Below are 16,637 nucleotides of genomic sequence, written 5' to 3' on the forward strand. Positions count from 1 at the left end.
ATCCAACCAGATAAAGATGATTAATTCCGTTTGTATCAATGTGTATTAATCCTTGTGTTGTTACCTACCTCACCACACCATGCCTGCAACTCCAGCCAGCCCCCTTCCACCCAAGGTTGCGCAACATTGTTCGCTACAGACAAAGCTTATTTGTGGAAATCGGCTTATTAGACAGTCTCTATGGCAACCGCAACTCATAATAGGAAGAGTGAGGGCTTCACCAGTGAATCATCTTCGTGATGGTAAAACGGAGGCAACAGGTCCAGAGCAAGAGGGTTGTTACCGTACTCCCCCCCCCCCCGCGCCCAGACCTGGTTCTCCCATCACGCTCACACCGAACATTAATACTCAGGGGTCAGCTACACGGGCTCAGGTTGGATGTCGCTGCGTCTCAGCACATCCAGGCGTGAAGGACTGCACCTGTTCTAACTAGAGTAAGTGATGCATTTTGTTATTGCCTATGATGTTAGTGCTTGTGGATTCATCTGCTCTGTCTGCTGAAATAACTGTCAGTTGTCAATTATTTAACCTTTTGTTTTGTTTGGTTCCATTTCAAATTGAGGTCTATCTTTTGGTGTTAATACCGAAGGGGGAAGAGGAAAAATAAGTTAAAAAACACATTAAATAACGATTCTTATAAAGCAATATTTATTATCCATAATGGAATAATTTATTTTTGTCTAATAATGAGTGTACATTAGCTAATATCTTCATAACGGTAATGAATTTCTTGAGTCTTCAGGCTAGTTTTCTGCAACAATGCCCCCAACAAGGGGGCAGATTTCACTTCGTTAGTCGTCTGGTAGTATAATTTTATTCCATTTTTAAAGTTACAAAGCCAATGCTCAGAATGGACCCGGAAAACTCAAATCCATTCCTTGCTTGCTCCAAAAACCTATCCAATAGCGAATGGTCAAGTTCCACATAGTTCTTGAGAGAAAGAAAAGTGAAACAGCGATTGAGATTCTAGATTTAAATACGACAATGGGACGAGACAGAGACAGTTCACAGTGAACTGGGCAAATCTGTTAATGGGCAAAATGACAGAGGAAAGGTGGGAGCTAAAAAAAGAATTTAACCTGGTGCAGACCAATTTTAACCCCATTAGAGGTAAGAGTTCTGCAAAACAGCCACGGATGATTAAAGTAGTGACATCAAATTGAAAAGAAAAAAATGTGCAAACGCAAAACGTCAACACAGATCCTATCGTGCGGGAAAGACACAAAGGATAAAACTGATAAGAGCTACAAAAAAGGGATATGAAAAGAAAGTTGCAAGAGGTAACCAAATCAACGCAACATTTTTCACAATTGAGTTAGGCAAAAGAGGGTAGTCGGGAACACTGTGGGTCCCTTGAAAAGTGCTAAGTGATATTGATAATGGAAATAAGGAAATGGTGGGTGTGCTGAATAATTACTTTGCATCGCTATTTACAGTAGAGGGAAGGGATAGCATGCTGGCCATTCCAAGGATACTGAGATTGAATCGGGGTCAGGGATTCACCAAAATTAATATGAGCAAAGTAACAGCACTGAAGAAAAGTATGACACAAAGGAATGGCAAATCCACGAAAGCAAATGGTTTCCATCGCATGGTTTTAAAGGAAGTAGGTAAGAACATTGTAGATGCCCTAACTATAATTTTCTAAAGTTCTTGCTTTTGGGGAGTTTCCTTCAGATTGTAATATTCTACTTTATTATTGAAGAAAGCTCAGAAAGAGCTAGCACAGTGGTTAGCACTGCTGCCTAACAACGCAGGGACCCGGGTTTGATTCCCTTGGGTCACTGTCTGTGTGGAGTTTGCACGTTCTCCCTGTGTCGGCATGGGTTTCCTCTGGGTGCGTCGGTTTCCTCCCACAGTCTGAAAGATGTGCTGATTAGGTGCATTGACCCGAACAAGCGTTGGAGTGTGGTGACTAAGGGATTTTCACAGTAACTTCATTGCAGTGTTAATGTAAGCCTTACTTGTGATCAATAAATAAACTTTAATAAATAAACTTTTAACTTTAGCTAGTTATAGACCATTTAGTCTCTCCTCTGCTTTTGGGAAATTACTAGAATTAAGAATAAAATGACCTTAGTTGATAGCTCTATGTTAGCCTCTGATTTACTGGGTTCAAGACCCACTCCAGGGCTTGAGTACAAAAATCAATACTGATGCTCCAGTGCAGTAGTGAGTGAGTGCTGCTTTGTTGGAGATTCCAGCTATCGGGTGAGACATTAAATTAAAGTCCAACTGCCCGTTTGAGTGGATGTAGAAAGTCCCATGGCACTATTACCAGGAAGAGCGGGGGAATAATTCCAATATCCGGGCCAATATTTATCCCTCAATTGACATCACAGAAACAGATTATCTGGTTATTTTCACATTGCTGTTTGTGTGACAAATTGGCTGCCATGTTTCTGACATTATGACATTGATGATCCTATAAAAATAGTTCATTGGTTGTAACGCTCTTTGAAACATCCAATGGTCAATGCTATATAAATGCAAGATCTTTTGTTCCTGATCAGAGAGAACCAGCATTAATTTGACAAGGATAAAACATGCCTGATTGATCTGCTTGAACTTTTGAAGAGGAAATTGAAATAGTGCACCGGTTAATGTCTATGGATTTTATTTATATGGACTTCCAGAAGACATTTGATAAAATCCCCCATAAGACAGTTATAGCTGAAGATGAAGCGCATGCAACTGAATGCAAATTATTGACCTGGTTAGGAAATTAACTGAACAGGAGATTAGATTAGAGATAATGGGCAAGCACTTTAATTAACAGGATGAGTTGTGTCCACAACTGTTCATCATATTTATTAATGACTAAGGTAATGGAATAGAAAACCACATATCTCCAAGTTTTCTGATGGCTCAAAGATAGTTAGGATTGTGTGCAATGCAGATGGGAGCATAAATTTACAAAGAAGTGTTAATAGATTAAATGAATGGGAAATCCTGTGACAAATGAATTTCAATGTAGGCAAGTGTGAGGTTGTCAACTTTGGACCTAGAAATTATAGAACAGAGTGCTTTTTAAATAGTGAAAAGCTAGAAACAGTGTAGGTCCAAAGAAAATTGGGGGTCAATGCATGTAGATGATTCCAATGCCCTGAACAGTTACTGAAAATAACTAATGGAATACTGGTCTTCACATGAGAATCAGGGCAAGTTCTCCACAGGTTGGCGGCATAGCTAGCACAAGGAAATGGCTGTTGGAGGCCAATCATCTCCGTCTCAGGAGATCACTGCAGGCATTCATCAGGGTAATGTCCTAGGCCCAACCATCTTCAGCTGCTTCCCTCCATCATGGGGTCAGAAGTGAGGATGTTTGCTGAATATCATTGGTACCATCCTTCCGCATCCTAGTCTTTGTTCTCACTAGTGCTCAGTTCACTGAAAGCACTTCTAATGCAGGAGCTACTTTTCCCCAAGTTGCTGCCTTTGTGCTGGTGCTTGAACAATTGGGTCATTGATGCCATTGGTGAGGAAATGCTAATTGTGCTGCAGACAGTTAATTCTTCAGAAAAAATAGTTGGGGGTGGTCTGCAGCCTAGCCATTGGCATCTACTCCTCAATCATGAGTTAAGAAATATGTTTGTGTTTTTAAAAAAAATTCATTCTTGTGATGCAGCTGAAGATGGTTGCTAGATGCTAGGCCAGCATTTATTGCCCATTCCTAATTGCCCTTGAGAAGGTGATGGTGAACCACCTCCTTGAAGCACTGCAGTCATGTGGCACAGATACACCCAAAATGCTTTTAGGGTGTGTGTTCCAGAATTTTGTTATTTGTGTGGATATTAGCCAACAGGCACTGCTATTCACCATCGAGATTTACATAAGAGGAGTAAGCATTTGGAAGAATGATTACTAGACCATTGATGTTACATGAGTTAATTAATGCCTACAGGAAAAGGAAAACTGGAAGAATAAAAATTAAATTAATTTAAAAACTTAATCTTCATTTAAATTGTGATGTAATTAATTAAGGGTGAAGACTTTATATAATGATACATACATATTTTATAATTGTGAAATTAACAAAATCATACATTAACCAAACCAATTATTAAAGAGGCAAATAACCAACTAGTTTGTTTCTTTTCAAGTCTTCATGAACTTCTCAAGAGATGTCTTTGAAATACAATAAATCCATTAACCAGATTCTATTAATATCAGTCAATGGTGTTTTCTGAGAGGATAAAGATTTGAGTCTACAGTGTGATTTAAATAATATCAAAATAACTTTTTATTCTGGCCATCACTTATGTTTTTACTCAATTAAATTTTACTCTTCTGCACTCATACACATATCTGTGTTTACCATATTTACACTTCAAATACCAAAGGAAAGATTCCTGATCTTATTAATAGCCAATATTACTAAAACTCTTTTATCTGGAAGAATGGTCAAGTTCTTCAAGCATAATTTCAAAATCAGCTTTGCTTGACCTATAGAATGATAGAATTTTAGAAGAGTACAGAACCGAAGGAATCCCTCTAGTCTATCATGGTGCATTAGGTCTTTGCGAAATCTATCCAGCTGCTCTCACCTCCCAGTTTTTTTCTCCGTCGCTCTGTGTTTTTCCTTTCCAATATCATCCCATTCCCTTTTGAAAGTTATGAATGAATTTGCTTTCACACACTGAATTCCAGATCATCATAACTCACTGCATAATTTCTTTATTCTCGTGTTGCCTCTGATTAATTTTCTGATTAACTTAAATCGGTCTCCTCCGGTTGCCGATCATTCTGTGACAGGAAACAACTTCTCCTTACTTTCTCTTCTCCAAGTAATGGAAGTCTTTCATTGCTGGTACTATTCAAGTTTACCCTGCACCCTCGCCAAGTCCTCGAAACAAAACCATTATAAAAGCAGAGTGCTTAGTATTGGCTGCAATATTCCAGCTGGTGCCTGACTGTTATTCGATAAAGGTTTAGCAGGAATTTTGTGCTTAAGTACTCTCTGATTATAAAGTCAAAGATCCCATATGTTTGTTAACAGTCTTCTCAAATTGTGTTGCCACTTTCAAAGACTAATGTACGTACATTCCCAGGTCTCTTTGTTTCTGCATTCCCTTATAGTACCTCGACTCATTCAACTTATCAAAATGAATCAGTTCACTTTGTTCTATGTGAAATTTCATCCACCATTTGTTTGGCCGTTAATTTCACCAATGGCATCATGAAGTCTGTTTTTATCCTCCTCACTGCTTACTATATTTTCCAGTTTTGTGTTATCTGTAAACTTTGGAAATATGTTCTGTAGACGCAAATCCAGGTTAAGATCAATAGTCTGAGCTTCAAAGCATGGAGAGTACCAGGAGTACTGATTCATCAGTTGATGAAGGGCAGAAGATGATAATCAGCAGGATATTTCCTAGCCCAGGTTTGACCCGATGCCATGAGATTCCAGGAGATCCAAGGTCACTCTCAAGGACTTTCAGGGCTTCCAACTGTACACCACTGTTTCTGCCAGCTCTTATTGTGTGGCAATGAAGGAGCCTGAGACCTTTGTTGTCGGTAGAATTCTGTTATTATGACCATTTCAGGCTGTTGCCTAGTCTGTGGGACACTTATCCCAATATTGGCACAGGTCCCCAGATGTTAGTGAAGACGACTTTGCAGGGATGGCTGGGCAGGGTGTGGCTTTGTCATTTCCAGTCCCTAAGTTGATGCTGGGTGGTCTGTCTAGTTTGAACTCTTGTTCAACTTTTGTGCAGTGGTTTGATACAACTGAGTGGCGAGCTGCCATGGTGAGTTTCGAACTCATATTTCTACAGCATTAGTCCGGGTGTCTGGATTACCCATGCAGTAACATTACTGCTATGCTACCTTCCTATGTATTCACATAAAAGAGTACTTCATCCAGTTCCTAAACAAGGAGTTCAGATTCCATCAAGAACAGTTACTGAATGTTTAGTTATCATAGTTGGCTTCACTGGTTGTGCTAGAAAAGGTAAAGAATTCTAATATGTCTTAAAGCAGAATTGTTTAGATCACTACATTTCCTTTTATGTACTTTCAGAAAACAGCATCATCAGTGAACAATGTCAATACCTTCCTGGTTTAAATGGAATGAATCTTATCAAAGGTACTCCCAGAGGAACCCCACAGATGTGATCATCGAGACCCTCATGATGGAGCTTAACTGGCAGATTAAACAAACGGAGAAGATGCAGAGAGAGCGTGAAGATGAGTACAGGAGGATAAAAACAGGCGTAGACTACAACTGGCTCATCAGTCACCCCAAACATAGCTATGAGCTGTCCCCAGTGGAAAGGTTAGAACTTGAAGAAGCTTGTTCCAAAATCCACCCTTCTTACTGTGGACCTGTGGTACTCAGGTAATGTCGCTGCAGTCTGATATTTAGTTTGTATATGAATAACATGGATCTTTCTAATAATCAACAAATTTGCACAAACTAAACTGATAAAAGGTCTTAAAAAAGAACTAATATTTGGACAATGGAAAGAAGAAACTGTCAAACACTCAATATTTCAGTATATGAAGCTACACTGAATATTATTGGCTCATAAATACATGGTTCACTGTAATGTTTTCTAGCTTGGAGCTCCAATAACATCTTTCTGCTCAATACAGAGCTGCAGTTATCTTTACTTTGATGTCTTATGGATTCCCTCTCCTAAGTTTCAAGGGTCTTTGTGGCGGTGAACCTTGCTAACTTCCAGCTTTCCACTTGCAAGCTGTGAGTATAGTGTCCCGCATTCAGAATGAAGCGTAACAGCTCGGCTGAGAAGCTGCTGTGTCCAATCACTTTTAGCAATATGCAGCATTGGTAGAAAGAGGCAGCATCTTGGAATATGTGCAAATGCAACCAGGTGGACCCAAACAGACCAAGCTGCAAGGAAGCCCACCATAGTGGGTATGACCCTTCTTTACATATTGTGAAGATCTGCCAGCCTTTGACCTAGTGTAAATGCTGAAATCTATTCATCAAGAACTGGATTTCCTAGAGTAATTATCATGTATTATGTACACATCTCCATAGGCCACTTCATTACTCCACCCACCACCACTTCCAAGTATGGGTTGCTTGTGCTTAAAACCACAGATCCTCAGGCTTACTTTCCCATGTCCACCCCTATGCTTGGATCTTGGATATCTGGCTATCCATCTATCTTTGACAACGTTTTGCCACCCTTGAGGTATTATCCCTGTATACAACAGTTAATTCCATGTGATTGCGATACCCAGTTTGTAACCTCATGTTAATTCTTTAATGGTTTCACGACAATACTTCTGGATCTGGCAATTTGTTTCTCAATACATTTACGATGTTATAGACTGCTTAGTGTGCTTATGGGTTTCCCAGCTTGTGATGGAAAATGACTGCTACCAGTTTGATGGAGAAGAACAGAGGCTGTAAAGAGGTAGAGGGAATGTATTAGGATAATTCTTTTACCCTTTTTCAGATTTGAAAAGATAGAGTCAGTATTATGTCTGACAATTAACTTTGTTTATTATTGTTTCAAAACATTTATCTTAAGACTACACACATTTCTAGACCTAGGTTAGCATGTGATACTCTGGATGTAAAGACCTTCCTGGAAGTTGGGAATAGTGTTTCTCCAAAGCTGTTCATTGTTGATTGGTGGCACAGTGATTAGCACAGGGACCTAGGTTCAATTTCAGCCTTAGGTGACTGTCTGTGTGAAGTTTGCATGTTCTTCCCATGTCTGAAACCAGAGAAACCGGTTGCTCTGGTTTCCTCCCACAGTCCAAAGTTGTGCAGGTTAGGTGGATTGGCCATGCTAAATTGCCCCTTAATGTCCCAAGACATGTAGATTGGGTGGATAAGCCATGATAAATGCGCTGGGTTATGGGGATAGGGCGGGGTGGTGGGCCTGGGTAAGATGTCCTTTCGGAGAGTTTGGTGCAGACTCAATGGGCTGAATAACCTCCTTCTGCACTGAAAGGATTCTATGGCTCCATGGAGCCAAAATCCCAACTGAGCTTTGTATCTCTTATGTCACTTAAAGAACAGGAGCATTTATTGTCTAATTCTTGCTAAGATTAACTTTGTTTGGAGTTTTTATTCCCCATCAGTCATTGGACGTACTATGATAGAGTCCTTAAAGAACATATCAGTTACACCAGATACTAACATCATCCCCTTAACACAGACATTTTCCACATCAAAGTCTGAGGCCATTTCAGGGCCTCAACAAAATTAAGGAATTAAGTGCAGTTTCTTTCCAGAATGTGTTTCATGCAACCTGCACCAAAAGAGTCAAGAGGTTTAACAAGTTGATAAGGTTTAACAAGGTTCAACATGATTTAAGCAAACAACAACTATCTACAAAGACAACAAACTCTTCTAATAGGACTGCTGTCAAACTTAGTCAGTGGAAACGAACATTGACTGAAGAGCAGGTTCCAGTCCTAAACTTTACAGTAGCTCCTAAGTAAATATTTCTACTAAGGAGATTATCCTACAGACTGAAACAAGCCTTAGGATACTTAACTGAGAGGCAGCAGATAACATACAATTCTGAATTACTGAGCTCTTTCCACAGCAAAACCACTCAAATTCAACATCAACAAGGCAGAGAAAGGAGCACCTAATGACCTTTCTTCAGATGCTTCAGTTCATTTACTTACTGCTGACAAGGGTTAGTCACAGTCATCATGGACCAAGGGGAGTATATAAACAAGAGTCAATACCTTCTCAACACGGATACTGACAGAAACTCCCCCGAGATCCTACTCCAGCTATGGAGAGGAAAATCAATAGCAAGTTGCTCCCTGTATACAGGGATAATTTTCTATCCAAGCCTTTGTACAATAAACTTCATACCACATCTTCCTGTCTGATTACATTCAGACAACCCAAGACACACAAACCAGACACTCCATTAAGACCTATGGGGCCTGATTTTCATCTCCCAATAAAAGTGCAAATCAGATCATGAAATGCTGAACTTAGTTTTTTTTCCACACCATGGTCATGTGGCCCTTTTGTAGGTGGGAAGGCCTTGGTTGCAAAATACACATGCATCACTGGGTCCCCATTGTAAGGACCACAGGAAAATTGTATTTCCTCCTGCAAGCAATTTTGATGTGTTGGTGTGAATCTTGGAAAACCTAGCAAAGTGAACCTTGTTGAAGAGTTTATGACCATTAGGGAAAGCTTGTTGAGGAATCAGGAACACCCTGAAAGGTAAGTTACAATGTCACTAGTAGATACAATATTGTAATGTAGAAGTATTTTTAATATTGTAATTCATTATAGGGATCTGTCCTGCGAAGGTGAGTTGACCCTTATTTTAACTGCCATTGTATAAGTGTTGGCATGCATTACAGTACTTCTTCCAGTGGGGAAATGTAATAATGCATTAAAGTAATGTAAAAAAAGGTTCTGTCAGTTTCCGCTGTCATGAGTGCATGGAGATGGAATGGGGATCTGAGGGGGCATGCGTGATCTGAGGGGCTTTGAGGTGGCTTAAGGATAGATGAGGGGTGAGGTTTATGGGGCCTTTTAAATGATGTTGATAGTTGGGCCATTGTGTGGGAGAACTGAGGCGGGCCTTTTAAATGGCCTGCCCCTGCACCCAAACTCCTCAGAAAACTCCGTCATGGCTAACAAAATTGACTGCAAACCTGACCCCTGTGTGAAAAGACAAAAATCCCAGCCAAAGTCATACATGGCTCGGGTCTGCATTTCGGAAGGTGTAACATTGTGCAGGTAAGGATTTCCCAAGCCCACAGGAAAATCCAGCCCATCATCTCCAATAAATGTGCTCCACCATACAGGACAGCTTAATATATAACCAGAATTCTCCAGCCGCTAGTGGGGGAATCCACACACCAGATAAATTAACTCTAAACATTTCATTAAGAGGATACAGCACACAATCAAATCCAATGGTCAGTTTCAATGTTGAGACACTGTTCAGCAATGTACCCATTTCAAGAGTTTGTCTTATCATCAAACAATGTTTAGAAGAAGACTTCTTCTTACTCAACAGAATTGTTATATTCACCAGATCAAAGCTATGGAGGGGGGTGGAGGGGGGCGGTGATTCTCCCAGGTCAGGCTGGGAGACATCAGCGGAGGCCATTTTGTGGACTTCCCGTTGGGCGCCACGGCCTCCACGGATCTCCCAGATGAAGATTTTTCATGTAACTGCAGTGGAGTTTACAACAGCTGCCCACAAATGGGGAACTGATGGTTGAGCCCGCTGGAGGGAACAGAGGCCATTGAGGCCCCCCAGGAGGTCAGGGGTAAGGGGGAAGCGCCCCCTGGGCAGTGTCAGCCTGACCTCCTGGTACTGCCCAAGGGGCAAACTGGCAATGCTCAATGGGCACCTTGGCACTACCCAGCGGGCATCGGGCAGTGGCAAGGGGGTGGGGCCAGAGAGGGCGGGGCCTAGTGGGGGGCCCCGTGGGGGGTGATCGATGGGTGGTGGGGGGCCCCACTGCCACTCTGCAAATGGATCGCAGTCAGAGAGAGGGAAGGGGATGATCATGGCTGGCCATCCAGTTTGGGGGGGGGGGGGGAAGGTGGGGAGATCAGGGCTGGTGGGGGAAAACATCGGGGCTGGCCTGCGATCGGGGGTTTGGGGGTGTCAGAGGGACTTGCCAGCGGTCGGGCTGGCCAACAATCGGGAGACCAGCAGTGCGGAGCTACTGGGAATGCATCGATTTTGGCACTGACAGATTAGCGAATGCGCAGCGGCCCACTCAGCGCTATGCTGATGGCCTCTCCAGCGGGAATAGACCCCGCCCACTGATTTTCAATGTGAATCTCGCTAGGGCACTCTGCAGTGCCCAGAGTGTGGGAGATTCATTTTGAAAATCCCGCTAAAAGAATCTGCGAGAGTTACTTCAGTTTTTACACAAATTCAGCATTTCGAATTTTTTTGGGAGAATCACCCCCATGATCTTCTACTGATCTGCCTAAACTCAACATCATTCCAATGGTGGGGTTTGTATTTCAAACAAATAGTTGGTGCTGCTATGGGATTTCCATTGTCACCAATTGTCACTAAACCTAATTATGGGAGAGTTTGAACAAGTAGCACTTTGATCAGCTGGACTTCAACCTGAACCCTGGCTTTGACATACCCAGGACAGATTTGTTGTATGGCAACATGATAGAAGGGAAGTTCATAGTATCCTATAATCAAAATCTGAGTATTAAATTTTCCATGGAGTTGGACATCAAATTTCAATATCATTTTTTGATGTTCGCATCAAGTGTCACAACAGCACACCAATTCATCAAGTCTTCCCTAAACCCACTCACTCTGACAGATACCTGGGCTACTGATCTTTCCATCATCCATCCACCTTCCAATCAGTTTCAAACATCCTCATTAGAAGAGTCTACTCCATAAGTGACAGGAAACATCTACAACAAGAAGTTGTATCCTGTCTCCACTCCGACTCAATGTATTCCTTTGATATAAGATTAACACTCCTTCACCTGTTACTTGTTCCATGACAACTACTTCCATTAAGACCAGAGTCAGCCTCCTGTACATCAATTCCACCTCACACAGACTACAATATATACTCAAATCAACATTTGCAGAAGCCTGACTAAACTCATTTGAGAAGCTCCACTCCATCTTTATAAACCAAAAAATTATAGCACATCATGCTATTGCCCACTCATCTAAAATAGGAGCAAAGGTGCCCAGCTGTGCTAGCCTGCACATTAGACTCATGGAACATTAAGCTTGCTTCAAACATAGTGAATGGGGCAAGTCAGCTATTTACATTCAGTGGTCCAACTCTCGACTTATCTCATCCATCATGCACTGGTATACATGATGTGTCTGGGAGGTCATAGAGATCTACCAATACCACACTATACCCCAACACAGTTGCCTTCTCACCAGTGACATCTGGCTATCCTTACTCAAGAGTCACATTGCTATCTATTCATTCATTCTGTCCAGCTGTCCTATGAGCAGCAAGAATGCAGACATGTAACGGCATCTTACAAACACAATAGCTTGACCAATCAGCAGTAATATGCCACCTTCTTTACATTCTCCAACATATAAGACCACATCTTTCACCTGGTCCAGTCATTCCTGCAGACAATGGGCCGAGTACTTAGCCCAAAATGCAAAGCCTTCCAGTTCTTCAAAGGATCTTTCATGGTAACACTTGCTCTTTTTGGAGAAAATGCTTGCATGGTCTAATTATAAAATTCTCTTACCGAAAATGAAGTATGTTATAAATCCCTCACTGAGTAGTATGCTAACTTACTCTTCTGAACAGGGAGCAATCTCAGAAATGTGGCACATGGTGTATAGTAAAATAAAGCATTACGATACAATCACACAGCACAGTTTTCCATTCTTCTGCAAAACATAATCCTTATCTTGAGTAGTATTGCCCTCCCTGATGACTCAAAGCATTTGAAAGACTAACATGAGAAGTAACAAATGTAAAATCTTTAATTTACTACATGATTGGTGTAACTGGCTATCTGATGGCTCTGTATTATCAGAACAATTGAATCACAATTTCAAAGGTCAGAACAATTGAGTCACAATTTCAAAGGATCATAATGCATTGAAAGTTCAGGAACAATTCTGTTGCGTCTTTATTATATATCCAACCGTGCTTCATTGTGTATTTGACTGAGTGAAACAATGTATGTTGCCACGGAGCAACATCAATGACAATAGATTAATTGTTCTATGTACAAATATAGACATATGTCTTCAAAAGCTCTATCTTTGAAATCACAAGCAATTTGTTTTCCCAAAGCTTTTATGATTAAGTGTAACTTTTTAAAAATACTGACAGATCTTTCATGGTGTTACCCACAGAGCATACAGTGTCCTGTAAGGAGAGTTAAACCATATAAAGTACAATAGACTCAATGGCACACTGCCCGTTTTTCAGGCACAAACCAGGCACCTAAATATTCAATATGGCAGGTGGGCTATGTGCATTCACTATGCGCCTGAAGTGTGTTGACTATCACATTAAACCAGATTGCTCTGCAAGTTCTCAGAGTGCATGCCAGAAATAGATTACACGCTCATTAAAATGATTAATAAAGCATTATACATCTTGGACGTTTTTTTGTGATGTTGCGCTGACTTGTCTGATTTGTCACGTGTTAAACTTACCCAACAATCATAGACCACCAGGCATGAAGAGCCATTTAGCTGTGCTATTCCCAGGGCTCAACCCATATGGACAGATTAGTTGGTTTGGCAATGAAGGAGACTGTTAGCAAACTTTTGGATGCTTGTTGGACTGTTTTTTGACTGTGGAAACGTAATTCTGACTACTGACAGGAAGATTTTGTGTGCTTTTAAAGAAGTTTCACTGGAGTCCTGGGTACTCTGGCAGGGCTGACTTTGGGGCTGGAAGATGAAGGGAAGCAATGAGGAGAGAGAATTAACAGTTGGGGAAAGGAGTGCACTGAATGGAAGGCAGGTGTTCAGGGAGCACTTCTCCCATCTCAACTTCTCAGGCAAGTAATGCCTTAGATCTCTAAATTTCAGAAAGGAGACTCTCGTTGAGCTAAGCTACTTACTGCAGCCATTTGAGTCTCAAATCAAGTTTACTGTAGCGCTTAGTTTTTATGCAACAGGCTCCTTCAAGCGGCAGCATGAAAAATCAGCAATATCTCACAGTCTACAGTCTACCCTTGTAACAGAGAGAACATCAAGGTATTCTCTGTGAAGAGAAGGTAAATGCTTATAATCTCCAAATTGGATCACATTGGACTATTAAGGGATAGGGGATGATCATGTAATTTAAATAGAAGCAGCAACAAGGGTGGATGAGCATTCCTGGTAGAAAGGCTAATCTGAGAAGGCCTTTGAAGTACTTCTGGGGTCTAGTAGGCCAATAAACTGCCTAGTTACCAGATTGGACTCTTCCATTTATTAATAATCTAGCTGTTGAATGGTAGTGAAGCTAAGACTGAGGAAGACTTTGGTCCTACACCATATTAGGTAATGGTTTCTGTTTGGGTGCTCCCCTTGCCCCAGGTTCAGTTGAAAATTTGCAAGCTGAGCTGGGACAGGATGTACCCGTGTCCTGTCCAATTCCCTTGAGGGGGTGCTGCACTCCCAACTAGGAATGTATCTCTGACCCGATGGAAAAATTGGACCATTGTTTCTCACCAAACTTTGCTGATATCCATATCATTATAAAACAGTGATCCTCTGACCTGGTTGATCAATGCCATGAAAGATTTCATTAAATGTAACGGAAGTGCTACTTCAGTTGTTAACAAATGTCACAAGGGCAACAAAATAGTGACAACAGCAAATGCATGCAGTCGGAGGAAATTTAAGAACTTTAGCATTGTTAGAGGATCACCCATGGTAGTGACATTTGACTGTCTTGTCAGTTAGAGCTGGATGCGGAACATGAGGTAGTCTGAACACAGCACTGTACAGGTTGCTATAATGTCCCCTGACTTATATGTAACTGGATTTGCTATGTGGTTCAATATTCAACTGGCTTTGTTGATTATGCTTTGTACTGGTTTAGCGTCAAGCCTACAAAGATGTTTTTTTCTGATATTTCCTGATGTTTCAACATCATTTGTTGCATACATTTCCTTTTCCATCTTGTGTGCAGTACTTAATATTTGCTTGCTTCAAGTTTCAATGATTTGACCACATACTTTTATCCAACACATTCGGGAACATCTGGCTGATTTTTCCAATTCAGTTGCTCCAACAGGATTGGGAAATGGCACAAAATTCTTTCTTATCTGATCTTTAGTTAGACATACCAGCAGCTATAGCTTCTCACAAAACAATTCAGCTCTTTTTCATTTTTTTCTTTTCCGCTATGTTCTTCCCTATTCTCACGGCTGATTTTTTTGCTTTCTAATTCAATGTACCAAGGCTGATTCTGATGTCTTTAGTAGTGTAGCCTTGGTTTAACATACCTGCTGTTGACAAATAGAAGTAAACTTGGCACTCCCAGTGGGGAACTATGGGTGAACCTAGGAATGTTAACTCTCCAACCTGCACTGCCAAGGAGCATGGTTCCTACGCATGATCACTTAATTCCACATTTTAATTCAGATTTCCAATTGTTATCCAGGTTTCGCCAGGCGATCACTGAATATGAGCCAGAGGTGCAGGAAGTGTCTCAATTATTCCGATCTGTTCTTCAGGATGCTTTTGAGCAAATGAAGGAAGATCAAGATACAAAGAAGCTGACCAGGCAATGGAACAAGAAACGGACTTTGAGTCTCTCCATGATGATATTTAAATCCCGAGTGAGGATCTATCCTTTCAGCAGTAACATCAAGACAGTTTCAGAGAATGTGGAACAAGGCTTTGTGTCAGCCAGAAGAATATGGAGTATGCCGGAGTTCAAAACTGCTAAAGAGTTCTGATGGAATGCAGGGTTGATCATTTTCTAACCAAAATGATTGTATAGAGGTGATTAGATCATAATTAATTATTAAATTTTAGATTGATATTTACTTTACAGCAATGTGACTGCTGTGAATGTGTATGGCTTGCCCATGAATGTCATTAACATTTGCAATTGCGAGCTATCAAATGAGAATTTGAGTGGTTTATTCTTGACACCATGTTGGCGAAATGTGCTTCTTGCTAAAGTGTGAAATGGACAATAGTGACATAGCTGCCCGTTTTATACTGCGATGGAATGCCATTGAATGCCAGCTGCACTCCCATTGAACCCCACTGTGAGTAATTGTGATTTATTAGAATATGTTATTGGATACTACGGGAGATTTGTTTTGAGCATTATTAAAAATCCATTAGCACTGTAAGCATTCTCAGCAATCCTTTTCATAGCCTGCACAGTCGAGTAAAAAATCCAGAATCAAATGCTATTCATTTTCAAATGTGTTTTGCATTCGATCACACACTGCAGCTTAAGTAATTTGGACAGTTTGGAATCAGTTTTATTTTCACTGCCGTCAGATTTCATGAAATAATAATATTCCAGAGTCAGCAATGATGTGACTTCTACACAGAAGGTTCCTCTAACCTTCCTCAATCATCATAAAGCATTGAAAGCAATAAAGCTAGCACTTCTCCTTGTGTTAATGTGTTTATTAATGTCGCTAACTACTTAGTAAATAGAACTTTTAAGAAGCCACTCACCCACCATTGATGTTCTTGAAACGTAATCACCAGAAAACTCTTCAAATGGGTGAGGAGGTAGGAAAAGGGAAGGTAAACTGGTTCAACATGCAACAGACTCAATGGTTATGGTTTGGATGACCAATCTGACATGTAAAGATGCTTTTCGTTCATGTCTTTAATTTTCCCAATCTTTGCTGCACTGTAGAGAAATCAGGTGCCAAGTGTATGTCAGACATCCCCCCACAAAGGAGAAAAATTACCCAGGAAATCTATCCTAGACTGCACCTGTGCATCTTGTAGCCTGTTACTGAGTGGTATTGATGGTGAAGTGATACACCACATCACAAAGAATCTAATGCAGCAAGAAAGTAAAGAATCTATGAGGGATTGCAAGGCTACACAAATATGATACATGTTCCTAATCATGTTGTTTTCTGAGCTCATTACATAATATAGAGCCATAATACCAGATCTTGTGACATTGCTTATAGTGAATTAGAACATATATTTTATAATTCATTTGTGGGACATGAGCGTCACTGGCTGGCCAGCATG

General features: G+C 40.8%; 1 protein-coding gene across 1 annotated transcript; it reads left to right on the forward strand.

Moving 5' to 3' along the window:
• Positions 1–306: 306 nt before the first annotated feature.
• Positions 307–15,812, forward strand: rd3 (retinal degeneration 3, GUCY2D regulator). The gene is made up of 3 exons (XM_078230561.1): positions 307–434; positions 6,023–6,340; positions 15,061–15,812. Exons 2-3 carry the CDS (start codon positions 6,045–6,047, stop codon positions 15,356–15,358), a joined length of 594 nt encoding a protein of 197 aa, XP_078086687.1. The 5' UTR covers positions 307–434; positions 6,023–6,044; the 3' UTR covers positions 15,359–15,812.
• Positions 15,813–16,637: the final 825 nt, after the last annotated feature.

Source organism: Mustelus asterias, chromosome 15 (assembly GCF_964213995.1).
Source record: "Mustelus asterias chromosome 15, sMusAst1.hap1.1, whole genome shotgun sequence".
In the NCBI taxonomy this organism is placed as follows: domain Eukaryota; kingdom Metazoa; phylum Chordata; class Chondrichthyes; order Carcharhiniformes; family Triakidae; genus Mustelus; species Mustelus asterias.